The sequence below is a fragment of the Arachis hypogaea genome, chromosome 18 (genome assembly GCF_003086295.3).
Source record: "Arachis hypogaea cultivar Tifrunner chromosome 18, arahy.Tifrunner.gnm2.J5K5, whole genome shotgun sequence".
NCBI lineage: Eukaryota > Viridiplantae > Streptophyta > Magnoliopsida > Fabales > Fabaceae > Arachis > Arachis hypogaea.
In genome coordinates, this window is record NC_092053.1 from 105,023,783 (window position 1) to 105,040,206 (window position 16,424).

Here is a 16,424-nt window from a genome sequence, read left to right on the forward strand (position 1 = left end):
AAGCATAAAAGTAACCACAAGTGATGGACAAATTGCCAAGACACAAGAAATCCATAACCTATTTTAACCAAATTAACTCCTAATACTTACAATAACATCCAGAGTGTCTTCATCCAATGATTTTCCCTTTGTGCTTTGGCGAGTCTCAACAAATATTTCTGCTTGAGTAGGTGGTTCATTATTTTCCTTAGAAGCAGCCTATAAATCCAATTCAAATAGCATTTATATAGAGTTAAAAGGCACACTACACATAAACATACAAATTCACAAAGAATTAAAAATTGTACCAATCTTACACGTATTCTTACAAAATTTATTGGTCCCTTTCGATGCCTAAATTTCTGTTGTGCCCTATTTTTCTTATTCTGTGCAGACATTTTCTACATAACAAGAGACAAGTATTATCAACAAATCATCATACTTCACTCATATGTGTATATAATATAATTGCATAAATAATTACACTAAGTTTCACATGTCTTACCTTAACTTTCTCAGTTCTCCAATAAGCAATTAACTTGCAAAAATGACTCTCAGGTATGCTCTTAAGATGATTTTTCAACATCTCATTAACACATTTGTATGGCAGAAAATGAGTTTGATTTATTGTGGTCTTATACCTTCTCTAGTTATCATTGATACGAGTAAGGACCATCCTCTTTCCTTCAGTTGGAATAATGAATTTAGCTTATAAAACACAAATATTACTTGCTAGTAAGAATAAAATACATGTGTACATTTCCAGATACTTTCTAAAAGAAACAAGACTAAAGTTCTCACTTGAACATATTCCCAAATGGCTTATTTATCTTTAATCCCCTTCCAATTTGTGTAAATTAATGGACAAAAATCTGAATTCCTTGCCACTGTGCCAAAAAATTTGCTCAAGTTGTTTACAACTTCATCAGTAGGACCAATTGCCTCTCCTTCAATATCTAGAGTAATTTCTTCTCTATCTTCCAACTGTCTTCCATGAATCTTCAAGCATTGTGTAGGTCCTCGTGTTTTTTTCACTGTTGTCTCTATACAAAGATACTAATTATATACCATCCCTCTTATTGATTTATAATATATTTAATTGAAAAAAAAGAACAAATTAATGTAACCTATTGAGTTGAATTTAGTCACGAAACAAAACTAAAGTAACAAATTACCAAATTCAATTAACAAATTGGAATTCAATTAACACAAATTTTTAGAAATTTCGGCAGCATTCTGGTAGTAAATAGAATATTTCTGAATTTAAACAAACAGCAAAATCAACCCATATGAACTCACTAAAATCAAATCAGCACTAATCAGGATCAATTTATATGAATTAAACGATAGCAAGCGAAAATGGCAATCAGCAGCAATATAAAAATTAGCATAATAAGGCTATCATCATCATTGCTCAATCAAAACAAGGCATGTTCTCAGCCATTAACAAGGATAAAACAGCACTATATGATTTGAAACCGTTCATTCAAAGCATCAACAGCAACCAAAAAGTTCAACCTAAATCAATTACAAATCAGATATAACTTCCTTACCACCTATAATCCACTAAGCATGCATAACTAAACTGACTAATCTAACAAAAACTGAACAAACTAATTAAACTAAGAAAATGTAAATAGGAAAAAAATTGAGAACCTGCAAAAAGTTTACCTTTCAAAGTATTGTCTATGTTCTCAGCCTCAGTTGGATTAATATAATCCTTGTCCTGCTCCTCTATAATATCTCCTTCATTCTCATCCAATTGCTCTTCACCATCAGGTTCATTGTTAAGTTTAAGAAATGTATCAATCGGTATTGAAGCAAATTGACGTGTTTTTCCCTTCTTAGTTGGCCTTTCTTGCAAGCTGCCACACTTTTCAATATCATCTTCAATTGTGGTCTCTTTTCTCTTCAAATCTTGACTCATTCTAGAATTTACTTCTATAGTATTCTTGTGAGCCATTGCAGTAGATTTAGAAGGAAGTTCTTTTTCTTGTCTACATGTTGATCCTTGTGAGTAAGTCATACTTGTTTCCATCTGTACTTTACTTTTCTTCAAATTCTACCCTTTTTCTTTTGCAACTTTTGGCTTTTCTACAAAATTCTGCTTATCATTTGCTTGGACACCATTTTTTCTTAACTTCTTCACCCTTTCCCTATCACTAAGGGTTTTTATCCACTTAAGTAGTGGAGGTAGTTGATGTTGCTGCTGACCAGAAGACATCTTTTCTCGCTTAACTTCCATATTTTTGAAGAACTTTACACACAATTCAGCACTTGACTTTGAATCTATCTCATGTTCAATGAATTTTTTGAACATTTTCTGAAAAAGGAAATAAACTAATGAGATTAGTATACATCGTAAAAAATCTATTAACATAATAGTAAAAAACCAAATCACATATTAAAAGAACTAAGAATCTATAAGAAATGCACCTGTTCATAAATAATTACACCAAAAATAAAAGTAAAAAAAAATATTCTATGTTAAGAAGAGAAATCTCCTTGAAGATTAGAATCATCATCATATTCAGCTTGTTGTAGAACAAGTGAAGGTTGCTCAATGATTGTATTTGGCATGTTTTCTCTAGTCTATTGAACTTCACAATTATCCTTTGGCACAAACAAATTATTCGCTTGATCAAAGGGGTCCTTCTGATTAGACTCTTCGGCTTCAACATCATACCCATCATACATATTGAATAAATTCCTTGGCATTGTGTCCAAGACATAATGCTTGTCTTTGTTAAAAGGGTCTTGAATATAAAAGCATTGGTGGACTTGTGAAGCTAATACAAAAGAATCATCCCGAGAACATCTTTTATTAAAATGAACTGAAGTTAGACCAAAATTCTCTTCTTTAACTTCAAACCAATCACAATTGAAGAGAACAAATTTGAAACATGCATAATAGTCTAACTCAATTATGTCATTTATTTCACTAAAATATGTTACGGATTTTGTCATTGGGTTGTTGTCTTTGGCACTAGCAAAGCTTGGTGTTTCGCACACCAAAGTCACACCACTGTTTTGAGTTGTGTGGCTTGCATCATGTTCTCTAGTTTGAAATTTGTAGCCATTGATTACATAACTAGAAAATCGTTTTGCAACTGTGTTTAGGCCTCTAGACAAATCTTTAAGTTGTTTCGGAACATCTTCATGAGAAGCACGTTCTTTGAACCATTCACTAAAATCATGGCTTAGAGTTTTTGCCTTCTTCCATTTTCTACCTTTAGTTTGATTGTTGACATGTCCCTCATACTCTCTAAAGTAAGTAAAAAGAGAATAAGTTAAATTTGCTAATAGAGAATTGGTAATTGGAAAATATATAAGAAAAATATCTAATGTAGTCTTTAACTTTATCACAATTGAATAAGATGTACCGATGAGCTTGTATATTTTGAGTTGGTATCTAGAGAAAAAGGTTGCCCTTTCCTCTTTCCACCAATTGGTCGCCCCAAGCATACAAAATAGCTATCATGACATACGTCAGCTTCACTACAATTATCATAATTTTGTGTCCTCCTACTCAGCCTTGTATCCACATTAGGACTTAAATACCTTGAGCAAAATGTCAAGCATTCCTCGGCTAAATATCCTTCAGCAATTGAACCTTCGGGGCAGCTCTTATTGCGAACGTAGGACTTTAACCTACACAGATATCTCTCGATGGGGGTACATCAACCTAAATTGAACTGGGCCACCCAACCTCAACTCGTTTACCAGATGAATAGGCAAATGTACCATTATATCAAAGAAACTAGGAGGAAATATTCTTTCCAATTGGCACAAAATTTCTCTAATATCTACTTCCAAATGATCTATTGTATCATTTTCAACAATTTTTTGGCACAAGGAACGAAAAAATGAACCTAGTTAAATTAAAGGGCTAGCTACTTGATTCTGCATTGTGCATTTTATAGCTACTTACAACAAATAATGCAACATAAAATAAGCATCATGACTTTTGTAGCATGATATCTTTTTCTCAGCAACATGAACACACTGAGAAATATTTGAGACACAACCAGATGGCAATTTTACTAACTTCAAAATATCACAAAAAATGGTTTTTTCTTGATTAGTAAGGTTAAAACAAGCCTTAGAAATTTTTGCTTTCTTTCCACCATCTATCTCCTTTGGTTGAAGTTTTTTTCTTATGCCCATATCTTTGAGATCATAACGAGCATTTGCATGATCTTTGGACTTTCCTGGAATGTCTAATAAAGTTCCAAGTATGTTATCACATATGTTTTTCTCGATGTGCATAACATCAAGACAATGGCGCAATGTATTTTGCTTCCATTATGGCAATTCAAAGAAAATGGACCTTTTCTTCCATGGACCATCAATTTTATTTTTTTGCTTCTTTCCAAATACATTATCAAAATCTTTCAAATCTTCAAAAATTTGTTCCTCATATAATAAAGCTGGTGAAGACCTCAATTCAACATCGCCATTGAAAGATCTTTTGTCCATCCTATATGGATGATCCATAGCCAAAAATTTACGGTGATCCATGTAGCATATCTTCCGGCTATGTTTTAAATAACAAGAGAAGGTGTCATAATTACAACAAGGACATGCTAACTTTCCCTTTGTGCTCCAACCGGATAACATAGCATAAGCTGAAAAGTCACTTATGGTCCATAAAAGTGCTGCATGTAGTTGAAAAGTTTTATTCTTTGAAGCATCATATGTTTCCACTCCAACTTCCCATAAAACCTTCAACTCTTTAATTAATGGCTGAAGATAGACATTAATGCTTTTTCCAGGTGAACATGGTCCAGGGATGAGCAAGGACATCATGACATACTCTGGTTTCATGCAACACCATAAAGGAAGATTGTATGCGACCAAAACTACCGGCCATGTACTATGGGAGATGCTCATGGTTCTAAATAGATTAAATCCATCGCTAGCTAGCCCTAATCTTATGTTACGAGATTCTTTAGCAAAATCGGGATGAAGCCTGTCAAAGTCCTTCCATGATTGGCCATCAGCTGGGTGTCTTAACTTTCCATCCTTTGAACGATTTTCATCGTGCCACCTTAATGATTCAGCTGTTTTTGAACACAAGAATAGCTTCTTAAGCCTTGGAATCAGTGGAAAATGCCTCAAAACCTTCGTAGGCACAGGTTTTTTCTTCAACTTATCAACTTTTATATCTACCTCAACATTTTCTATGTACTTGGAAGCTCCACAAATTGGACAAAATTCATCGTCTTCATATGTATCCCAGAACAGAACACAATCGTTGGGACAAGCATGAATTTTATTATAACCAAGTCCTAAATCTTTTACCATGGCCTTGATTTTATTAAAAGAATCAGGAATATTCAAATGAGGAATCACTTCTTTCAGTAATTCAAGTAGAGCAGTAAAGGATGCGTTGCTCCAACCATTAAGAGTCTTCAACAAATACAATCGGATAATGAATGATAATGTCGAAAATTTTTTACAGCCAGGATATAACTCTTGTTTTCCTTCTTCAAGCAAGTTATAAAACTTTTTTACATCTTCGTTTGGCCCATCACCATCTTTATCTCCTTCAAGCACATGCCGAAACGTCTCGTTTAGCAGCCCATGAATGTCGTCGACAAATCCTTCATGGACTTCACTCTCATCGGATTCACTATCCATGTCACTTATCCTTTCGCTGTGATGAACCCACACAGTGTAACCTTTTTGAAATTCCTTACTTATTAAATGATCATAAACTTCATCCCTTCACCCCCAACTAAAATTATTACATATAGAATAAGGACAAAGAATTTCTTGTCCTTATGGTCTACCTTTAGAAAAGGCAAAATCAAAAAATGAATTAACACCATGTTGGTAACCCTCAGTATGTCTTGGTAAACTAGTCTACCATTTGTCCGTTACTTTGTCAACTAAAATAAAAGACACAGACATATGTTTTAGACTAACTATAAGTGATTTTTTCAATCAAGAGCTTATTGCATCTAAAGAATTTCTAGAAGTCAACCACACATATTCAAAAGAGAACATCTCAACCAATCATGAGACTAACAATTTGTATCTAACAAACTATGCAAAGAAGCTTAAGCAATCAATTAATCAGTAAATATTCTTAACAATTACATGTTCAAACAAATTTAAAAAGATAATATATTAAATGATTTACCTATAGTGTAGCTCAATGTCTAAGGTAGTCACAGCTACAGAGAGTCCCGCTATTTGATTCTCTTTTTCTGGTTTTAAAGAGACAAACTAAAATAGCAACAAAGAATAAAAATATAAGTAATTCATAACCAGATTTTTTAACAAAAAAATTCACTTTTAAAACCAGTTTTAGAAATCTTAATTTCAAAAGTGATATATAACTAAAAAATCAAATAATAGAATTATCAAAATCTAGTCTTTTAAGAAAACAAGACTTTTTAGCACCCACCCAAACAATACAGATCACAGTATGTGTTAAAAATTGCAACTGCCCAATATTATATAAATTTGCTTGTATTGCTACCCGAACAGGGTCAAAACCACACACTGGTTGGCAATAGAGTTGCCTCAGTTATCTCAAAAGAAAATTTATGTACTAGAAAAATGGATAAGCAGTTAAGCACAGTAGAAAGAAGGAAACTATTACTAAATCCCCCTTTTGAGCATTAAAAAAAAAAAACAGAAAGAAAAATCCCTTTAGTCCTTTACTACATGTTATCATGCATATTGCCACATCCTTTTAAGTCCCTATTTTCTTTTTCTAGGTAGAATAATGCTATTGAAACCACACATTTAACACCAAACATAGGTTCTCAACTCTTTTTGTTTCAGTTTCTAACTCACATAGTTAAAGTTCTTAATTATTTAACCACATAAGTATAATCTGATTACTTATTATGATTCTTTAACTAAGAAGTTGGAAGTTTGAATCCCATCTTAGACATAGAAAATATTCTATGACCAATGTTCGCCTAACACATAACGAGAGAATTAATCGATGTGTTAAATGATCATGCTACATACATATCAAAAATCACTCACTAAAAAAAAGTATTTACTGTTTGTAAATAATGACTAAGCTTATATAAATAAATTTTATTACTCAACTGTAACAAATTTAATTATTCTATTATGATAAATTTAATAGTTTTGCTTACTCATTCTTTTGTTGAAAAAATGCATAAATATACACAAATAGATAATGATTAATTTTCAATATATACAGAACATTTTCTATTTTCTAAAATAAAGAAAAGGTTGAAACAAATGAGAAGACTACAAAATTAGGTGTTTAAACATGAATATCTATTAGAGAGTACAACTAGATTTTCCCTTCTAGATATTGATGACAAGTCATCCTAGCCTATTTTAACTAGTCTTTTTCTTTTGTTTTCATTAGAATTATGCACTTTCTTGAGCTACAAGCAAGCTAATTGAGTAGATTTTCATGTTTCCCTTGATTGAATCAACCATATATGAATTCATGCCATTTCATGAGGTTTTATGCTATATTTGTTGCATATTATGAAAGAATGAATATCTCATGATTATGGGCATAGCTTTGATGTGTTTGGTTGATTAATGATAGGTGAAGAAAGCTTGGAGAAAGGTTGAAGCAAGAAGGAATGGCTAGGAGTGAAGAGAGGACAATGGAATAAGTGAAATTGAACCAGGAAGCAAGAAGCTGGACCTAAAGTTAGCATCAAACTTTTGCACAAACTTTTGGTTGAAAAGTTAGCCCCAACGTTAGCCCCCTAACTTGGAGGCTAACGTTGGAACTTGAAAATTCTCCCCTGGGCTTCAAAAGTTTGCGCCAACGTTAGCCCCCTAACTTTGAGGCTAACGTTGGCACATGAATTTCTCCCCTGGGCACCAAAAGTTTGCGCCAACGTTAGCCCCCTAACTTGGAGGCTAACGTTGGCATGAAAAACTCCCCCCTGGCTACCTAACATTTGCGCCAACGTTAGACCCCTAACTTGGAGGCTAACGTTGGCACATGAAAATATAAGGGAGAGGAGCAAAAGTTTGCGCCAACGTTAGACCCCTAACTTGGAGGCTAACGTTGGCGCATGAGTGCACTAGAAAGGGCCAACGTTGGAGCCAAAGTTAGACCCCTAACTTTGGCACCAACATTGGTATCAGCAAAATATGCTAGCTGATATGAAAAGTTGGGGCCAAAGTTAGACCCCTAACTTTGGCTCAAACTTTTGGTCCAACTTTAGCAAAACTCCAAACCGGTTCAATTGGTTCACTTCGGTTCTTCTCCAAACTTCAAGAGCAATCAACCAAGGCCTCTTTCAACCCAATTCCACCAAGAGCAAAGGCCCAACTCAAGGCTTGAAGATCATTTTTGAAAGTGTATAAATAGGATAGAATTCAAGTTCTTCGGAGAGCTTTTTCCGGAAGAGTTTTTCTTTGGAATTTTCATAGCTTTTGGCATAGAATGATCTTTAATTTCCTTGTTTTAATTGCTTTCAATTTCAATTACACTTGTCTTGGATCTTGGATTGGAGAATTGAAGAAATTCTGTTTCAATCTCAATCTTGGATCTCTCTGTTTCTTTACTGTTAATTGAATTTCAATTCCGGTTAATTGTTCTTCATCTATTCTCTTTGCAATTTACAATTCCCTTGCAATTGTTCTTATTGGATCTAGGAAGGCATTGAGATCTAGACTTGGTTTTCTAGTCTCTGGGTCCTGAGATCGAAATCTCCAATTTACATTCTGTTTCTTGCTTTCCATGTTTATTTACTTTTCTGCTATAAGATCCGATCCAATCCCAATTCCCTTTTACTCTTCTGTTTGATGCAATTTAACTTTTCCTTGTTTAACTTCTGCAAATCCACGTCCCAATCCCCTTTACATTTCAAGCAATTTACATTCCTTGCACTTTAAGATTTCGCAATTTACATTTCTTGCACTTTAAGTTTCTGCCATTCAATTTCTTGTTCCTTAAGATTCAGCAATTTAATTTCCTGCTCTCTTTACTTTCATGCAATTTACATTCTGCAAATCACAAATCACCCAACCAACACTCGATTCGCTTGACTAAATCAACCACTAAACTAAAATTGCTCAATCCTTCAATCCCTGTGGGATCAACCTCACTCCCGTGAGTTTTTATTACTTGATGCGACCCGGTACACTTGCCGGTTAGATTGGTGTGTTTTGGGAGAAATTTATTTTTCCTCCAAAATACTCATCAGATATTATATGCTTAAAAAACTCAACAACCCAATCAAAGATATTAGTTTCAAATTAGAGAGCAAAAGACAGCTGTTGTTACTGCTACAAATCATGACTTGAGAAACTTGGCTTCGCTTTGGAACCAACTTTGTAGGAAAATATAATGTAAGGAAATCAATCAAGTTTAGCAACACAGAAATCCAGAACACAATGCAATAACAAAACGTGTTCATCTTCAAATAGACAGCATCATCATATGTTTCTTCTACGACACTCTATCCCCAAGAAAAAATCTAAAACAATTAGTATAATGATGAGTTTTGCTAACTAGAACTCAAATTGATGAAGAATGCACAAACAGTTTTTGAACAATACAAATTTGAACAATGCACAAACGGCCAAATACAAATTTTCCTTTCTATCTTATTAGCCAAATAAAGCCTCAAAACAGTTTTTGAACAATGCACAAACATCACCACTTTCCTTTCTTCTTCTTAAATCCAACAAAAATACCCAACAGCCAAAGCCCTAACTAAGCAACAGAAAATCAGAGAAGAATACTTACCACAGATGACAACCCACAAACGGCCGATGCAGTGAAGCAGCAGCAAAACAGAAGCAGCGAAGCACAACCCAGTGAAGCAGAAGCAGCGAAGCAAAAGCAGAACAGGGGAGACGTAAGGACGCCGCGGAGAACGAAGAAGCACTGAAGCCACGGAGGGGGGAGAAGCAGCGACGCCGCGGAGAGGAGAAACTCAGCGACGCTGGGAAGGAAGAGGCATTGACGATTTCGGGAAGGACGCAGCGACGATGATGGTGTGACGATGGTGAGTTGCGATTTAGGGCTTCCTGGTGACATGCGATGATGGTAAGATTTCGGGCTTCCTGGTGAGCTGCGGTTCGACGACGTCGCGTGGGTTAGGGTTGACGTCGCGTAAGGGCTTTCTTATTTGCTGTGCTTATTTGTGAGAAAGAATTAATAAACAATAGATATATAATATATCTATTCTAAAATTATTTTAATTTTATTTTTTATATTAATATTTGTTATATATTTATAATAAAAATAAATAATATTTATTATAAATTTATTTTAACTTTATGTTTTCAAAATATAATATTTTTTATAATTTATAATAATAATATATAATATTTATTATAAATTTATTTTAATTTTTTAAAATAATATTTGTTATTTATTTATAACAATAGTTTTTGAGTATTTTATAAATTCAGTATTTATAGAAAAAATAGTTTAAATTTATATAATTATATGAAATTATTTTTATTGGTATTGTTTAATTTGTATAATTATTTAAATAATATTAGATAATGGTTGTTTCATAAACAATTATTGTAGTGGTTGTAAAACCGTTCTTTAAAATAGTCAAAGAGAACGGTTTTATTTTGTTACTATTGCGTAATGAAAAAATGAACTTCAACAGCAACACTGTAAAAACCGTTGTCTAAGACCATCTAATAGAACGGTTTTAAAGTGTAGCATTTCGGCAACAGTTTTAATGCATTTCTTTTGTACAATTCTTTAAACAACAACAAAAAACCGTTGCTTAAAAATAAATCATAGTAACGGTTATAAAACCGTTCTTTAAAATAGTCAAAGAGAATGGTTTTAATTTGTTGCTATAAAATAATGAAAAATTGAATTCAACAATAACACTACAAAAAACCGTTGTCCAAACTATCTAAGAGAACAGTTTTAAGGTGTTGCAAAATTTGGCGTTGCTAAAGGCCATATTTGTTGTAGCGAATCAAGGCTTTCTATCCTAGTCATTAATTATCATACAATAGTTGTCAAGAGCTAATCTTATTTCGTCATCTCCAACATCGGAAGAAGGTATAATGTTATCTTCACATTGAGAGATAGTTAAATAGGACTAGTTAAGCCCAATCCATAAGTAATGTTAATGGATACAAGACTAACTAATCACTCTAGATCACCAATCTAAATTCAGTATTAATGACTCAAGTTTGCCCAATTTCTCTTTCCAAGCAAAGAATGCACAAAATCCTACTCTAAACCTAATGCCAAGCATTTTATCAAACACTTGGTGTGCATAAAAGTAAAAGCATATTAAATTGCAAGAAATATAAAATCTAAACTATCAAATGCAGGAAATTAAAAACAATAACTCAAACAAGCAAGAAAAGAACATAAAACATCAAATTGCATTAAAGGAAATTAAAATCAACAAGAGTCATAAACATAAAAGCAACAAAATAAAGGAAATGGCAAATAAAACTAAGAGAGCAAGGATGTAGCAACAAGAAATTGATAGGAAATGTAAATCAAAACAAGAATGAAACCTAAATCTAAAGGAGATCTAATCTAATTCTACCATAATTTTAGAGAGAAGAGGGAGCTTCTCTCTCTAGAAAACTACCTTAAAACATTATGCTAAGCTACAGTAATTGCTCCCCCTTGATCCATCTTGAATTCAGCCTCTAATAGCTCCAGAAATGAGTTGGATTTGGGCCTGGATGGCTCAGAAATCGCCCCCAGCGTATTCACTTTAATGAGGTCACGTGACACTTGTCACGCGTACGCGTGGGTGACACATGCGCGTCGCCTCGAAAAATTTCCTCCCACGCGTACGCGTGGATGACGTGTGCGCGTGGCCTGGCAAATGTCCTTCTCACGCGTACGCGTAGATGACGCGTGCGCGTGGCGTTGAATCCACCAAATCCTTATTTCTTCATGAATTCTCCACTTTGCATGCTTTTCTCTTCACTTCTTCCATCCAATACTTGCCTTATGAACTTGAAATTACTCACAAACATATCAAGGCATTGAATGGAATTAAAGTGAATTAAATTTAGCAAATTAAAGGCCTAAAAAGTATGTTTTTAACAATTAAGCACAATTAGGAGGAATTAATGAAACCATGCTATTTCATTGAATAAATGTGGGATAAGTTAATAAAATCCCCTAAATTCAACACAAGATAAACCACACAATTGGGGTTTATCAGTGTTCCAACAAATCTTTGTGATTCGATCTAGCGTTTCTTTTGAACCTAGCATGGGGTTTTATATTAGACTTCTTCTTGAAAAACCACTTGTTCATCTTTCCAATTCTATTCCTTACTTGCTTGAATCTTGTCTCTTCTGGGGTGAGGCTGAGCTTGTTTTGGTATAATCACGTAATCCTTGAATCTTGGGAACTTGCTGTAAGTGGGGTTGCTTTCTTTCGCAAATTGTATTCTTCTAAAAATCGGTTGAGACTTACTTGATTCAATATGCCTTGTTCTTTCTATCAAAGTTTTTTATTTGGATTCCTTTCTTGATATGCACCTTAATTCTTCTCCCCATGCATCTCGTTATTTTCTATGACTTGGTTTGATCACCATACAAAACATCCTTCTACTTTCTAACGAACATCATTTGAGTTGTTTGATTGTCTTTGAGCTTAATATCTTTTTGAAAATCAACTCAGGCTTAGTTAGCGTCTCGTACAATTCCTAGATATAACCAACAAGATGTTAGTTCCTTAAAGCAAGATTTTTGAATGTGGGAGATGAAGCGTGTAAGTATGTGACATCAAGAAGAGTTTTGGAGCCTTAATTCTTGCCGACCGTATTGCCTGTGATTAAGTTGACATGCTAGGATGCACCGGTTGTATGGATACTTGAATGTGAAGAAAGCTTTTGAACCTTGAGAGAAAGATCAACCTCAGTGTCAGTATTCATGATACCTGAACCTAATGAACTATTTGGAATTACTACGATGCATTATCGAAGGGCCTAGGATGTGCATGACGTGAGAATTATCGTTGGTCTTGAATTTCCTCAATAAAAGAATCTCTTCCTTGCAAGTATTGTTACAAACCGATAAATGACTCTCTGTCAAAGTTTATTTGTTTGTCAGAATACAAACCAATAAAATCCAAGAGTATTTAAACCTTGGGTCATCTCTTGAAGGAATTGTAGTGAGGTCTGCGTATTATCGGTTATGAGTACACAAGGGGGTTTACGGATAAAGAGGCAAGAAAGTAAATGAGAAGAAAATAAAACAACTAGAAAGATATAAATGCTAAAAGACACTCCTGGCAAGGATTGAGAATCAAAGCTTACTTTTGAAGTCATTGACCACGAACATGTTGATTATCCAGAGTTAATCACATTTAGTCATCTCTAACATCTACAAAAATTCAAATAGGCATAGACAGTCTTAATCCATAGGTCTTACTCGTCAATGAAAACAAGAACAACTAACAACCCTCAATCACCAATCAATATCGGACATCAAAGACATCAAGGTCACTTTCATTACTCAATTCCAAGCCAAGAGTGTAGAAATCTACTCTAAAGCTAAGAGAGACATTTCTACAAACACTTGGAAGGCATAAAATAAAAGCATGGTAAAATTGCAATGATAATAAAATTTAAAACTACCAAATGTAAAATAACAATGATAACAACTCAATTAAGCAACAATAAACATAGAAACTTCAAATTGCATTAATAAAAATTAAAAGTAACAAAAGTGTTAATAAAAGTAAAAGTGACAAGAATGAGAAAATTACAAGTAAAACTAAGAGGACTATGGCAATTCAACAAGGAAGGGAAAAGGAAATTAAATCAAAATAAGCATCAAAACCTAAATCTAAGAGGTAACTTAGCTAAATCTACCCTAATTCTAGAGAGAAGAGAGAGCTTCTCTCTCTAGAACATAACTTAAAACATGTTGCTAAACTAAACCTAATTGCTCTCCCATTGATCCTCCTCGAGAATTGTATAAAATACTTCAAAAATGTGTTGGATTTGGGCTTGAGAGGTCCAGAAATCGCCAATCACGTTTTCCTTAAGTGAGTCACATGTTCCACGTCGCGCGTACGCATGGGCATACGTACGCATGACCTGACGAAATCTCCAATGCACGCATACGTGCAAGGCATGCGTACGCATGATCGTGAATCACTCCAAATCCTCATTTCTTCATGAATTATCCACTTTGCATGCTTTTTCTTCACTTCTTCAATCCAATGTTTTCCTTATAAGCCTGCAATCACTTAACAAACACATCAAGGCATCCAATGGAATTAAAGAAAATTAAATTTAGTAAATTAAGATCCTAAAAAGCATGTTTTCACTCTTAAGCACAAATTAGGAAGAATTAATAAAACTATACTATTTCATTGAATAAATATAGAAAAAGTTAATAAAACCCACCAAATTCAATACAAGATAAACCATAAAATTGTGGTTTATCAGCGCGTGAATGCAACATCGTGATGTGGTGACGGATGCCCTCAGCAGGAAATCTTCGAGTATTGTTTGGAGGACGATTAAGGAGAAAGAACCGTTAAGTAAAGTTATAGTCTTAAGTTGGGTATTGTAAAAGTGGCTGGAGGTGTCAGACTATATCAAGTGCAACTATGAACAATGGATAGGCTAAAACTCAAGGAAGCGCAGCAAGACGATAAGGAGCTACCAAGGATGTTGAAGTCTGTTGAATAGGAGAATTAAGAAAAAAATCAAGGGAAACAAGGAAGGAACTTAAAGGGATAAGGACAGGGATTTGGAGGTATAAGAAGAGAAATAATATGCTTAATGTCGGAAGTTAACACATAAAGTATTGTTTGAAGCTCACAAGAACAGGTTTTCAATTCACCCTGAAGTTACCAAGAATGTGACATGATTCAAAGAAGATATTTTAGGTGGCCAGGATGCAGAATGACATGGCGGTGCATGTGACTTAGTGTCTTACATGTTAGAAGATGAACTATTCACTGGAGGAATTGGCGAGACTATACCTCAAGAAGGTAGTGAGGTTGCACGGTGTGCTAACCGCCTTTGTGTTGAAATGAACCTGGACAATCAAGCGTCTTAGGTCCCGAATTGATAGCTGAGACAACGGAGAAAAACTAAGCGAATTTGAGTGAAGATTCTAACTGTGCAAAGCCGATAGAAGAGTTAGCAAACCTGAGGAGAAAACTTTTCAAGTTTGAAGAAGGAAGTCTTGTATTCGTGAATTTTACTTCGATAATTGGGATTGGAAGAGCAATCAAAACTAAGCGATTGAGAAACCCCGTGATATTGATCCATTTTAAATTCTGAAGAGGATTGGTGGTCAGTGACATATCAAATAACTTTAACCCCTTTTTCTTTTGAAAACTGCACAACGTAGTTCATATTTTGTAGCTTTGGAAGTAGACTTTGGATGCCACCCATGATTTGAAAACCCGAGTCAGTTTAGTTGAAAGAAGATTTGACGCTTCAAGTGATTCTGGTCAGGGTCGACAATGTCAGCATTGAGAAACTCTGAGGAAAGGAAGTCTCATTTAAAAAAGGTTGCTTGGAATCGAGTCGGATTCGAGGAACATGTGTTGGAGCTTGAATTGGAGAAGAGGAAGGACTAACCGCATTTTTTTTAAGTAATTGAATTTTGGGGACAAAATTCCTAATTAAGTGGGTAGGATGTAAAAATCTAAAAATTAATAAATAATTAACTAATATATTAATTAAGAGCCAAGAAAACTAGGAAATTAAATTCTATAATTTGAAGAATTAAAAATAATTAAAACGCGAATTAAAACACTAATTTCAAAGATTTTAGTCCAAAATTTGGCCAACGGGCCAAATCGGTTGGACCGGGCCCAAGTTGGGCTCAAGCCCAACCCATATAACCATTAATTAGCCAAGCTTCAACACTTGAGCCCCTTCCATTTTGAGTTCCACGGTGACATTAAGGAGGAAGAGAACCCTTATGAACACTATTCACTACTCACTTGTTTGGCTCATAACTTTCAATCCAGAGCTCCAATTGACGAGCTATTTGTGGCCACGCGTTTGTCTCATTGAGCTCTTCAATTTTTTCTGAACAAAGCTATAAGAAACTTTGATTTTCATTCCCAATTCTCCATCCCTTTATTTTTCATGTTTTTGGTTTGTTATTAAGTGATTATGATGATTTCGGTGGTTTAGATACAATCATGCTTTGGATAATTGTTATGTGTTACCCCAATTATCAATGAGTAAGGTAAGAAAAATCTAAAAACTTGTGAATTGTCCAATTTTGTGAACTCTAGTACTAATTTTGATGAATTGTATGAATTAGATTGAAATTATGTTGAATTGGAGTTGAGTCGGTGAATTGGAGCGCTTGAAATTTAGCTTCGGGTGGCTGGAATTTATTGGGATTAATTTGGAATCTTTGAAGCTTTAAGGTTTGGTGTTTTGAGCTTTGGAGAAAATCGTTCAAGGTATGGTTTCGGTTTCCTTTAGTTAATATGTAATGCTATGTGAAACTTAGGCTAGTTGCCCCTAAGATAG

At 34.3% G+C, this 16,424-nt stretch overlaps 1 protein-coding gene across 1 annotated transcript; it reads right to left on the reverse strand.

Moving 5' to 3' along the window:
• Positions 1-2,571: 2,571 nt before the first annotated feature.
• On the reverse strand, positions 2,572-9,991 carry LOC112770229 (uncharacterized). Its single transcript, XM_025814623.1, has 7 exons — positions 9,698-9,991; positions 6,128-6,213; positions 4,360-5,707; positions 4,081-4,278; positions 3,911-3,984; positions 3,541-3,630; positions 2,572-3,244 (listed from the first exon to the last, which is right to left on the reverse strand). The coding sequence occupies exons 1-7, from the start codon at positions 9,989-9,991 to the stop codon at positions 2,572-2,574; spliced, it is 2,763 nt and encodes a 920-aa protein (XP_025670408.1).
• Positions 9,992-16,424: the final 6,433 nt, after the last annotated feature.

Bases quoted from the DNA above. Each gene is read 5' to 3' on its own strand.
- LOC112770229 (XM_025814623.1), bottom strand. From the start codon at position 9,991: ATGTCACCAGGAAGCCCTAAATCGCAACTCACCATCGTCACACCATCA. The intron at 3,985-4,080 runs GCTTGTTTTAAC...AATATTTCTCAG, and splicing joins AGAAAGCAAAAATTTCTAAG to TGTGTTCATGTTGCTGAGAA. The intron at 3,631-3,910 runs GTAAGTAGCTAT...ATATCTGTGTAG, and splicing joins TTTATGTTGCATTATTTGTT to GTTAAAGTCCTACGTTCGCA.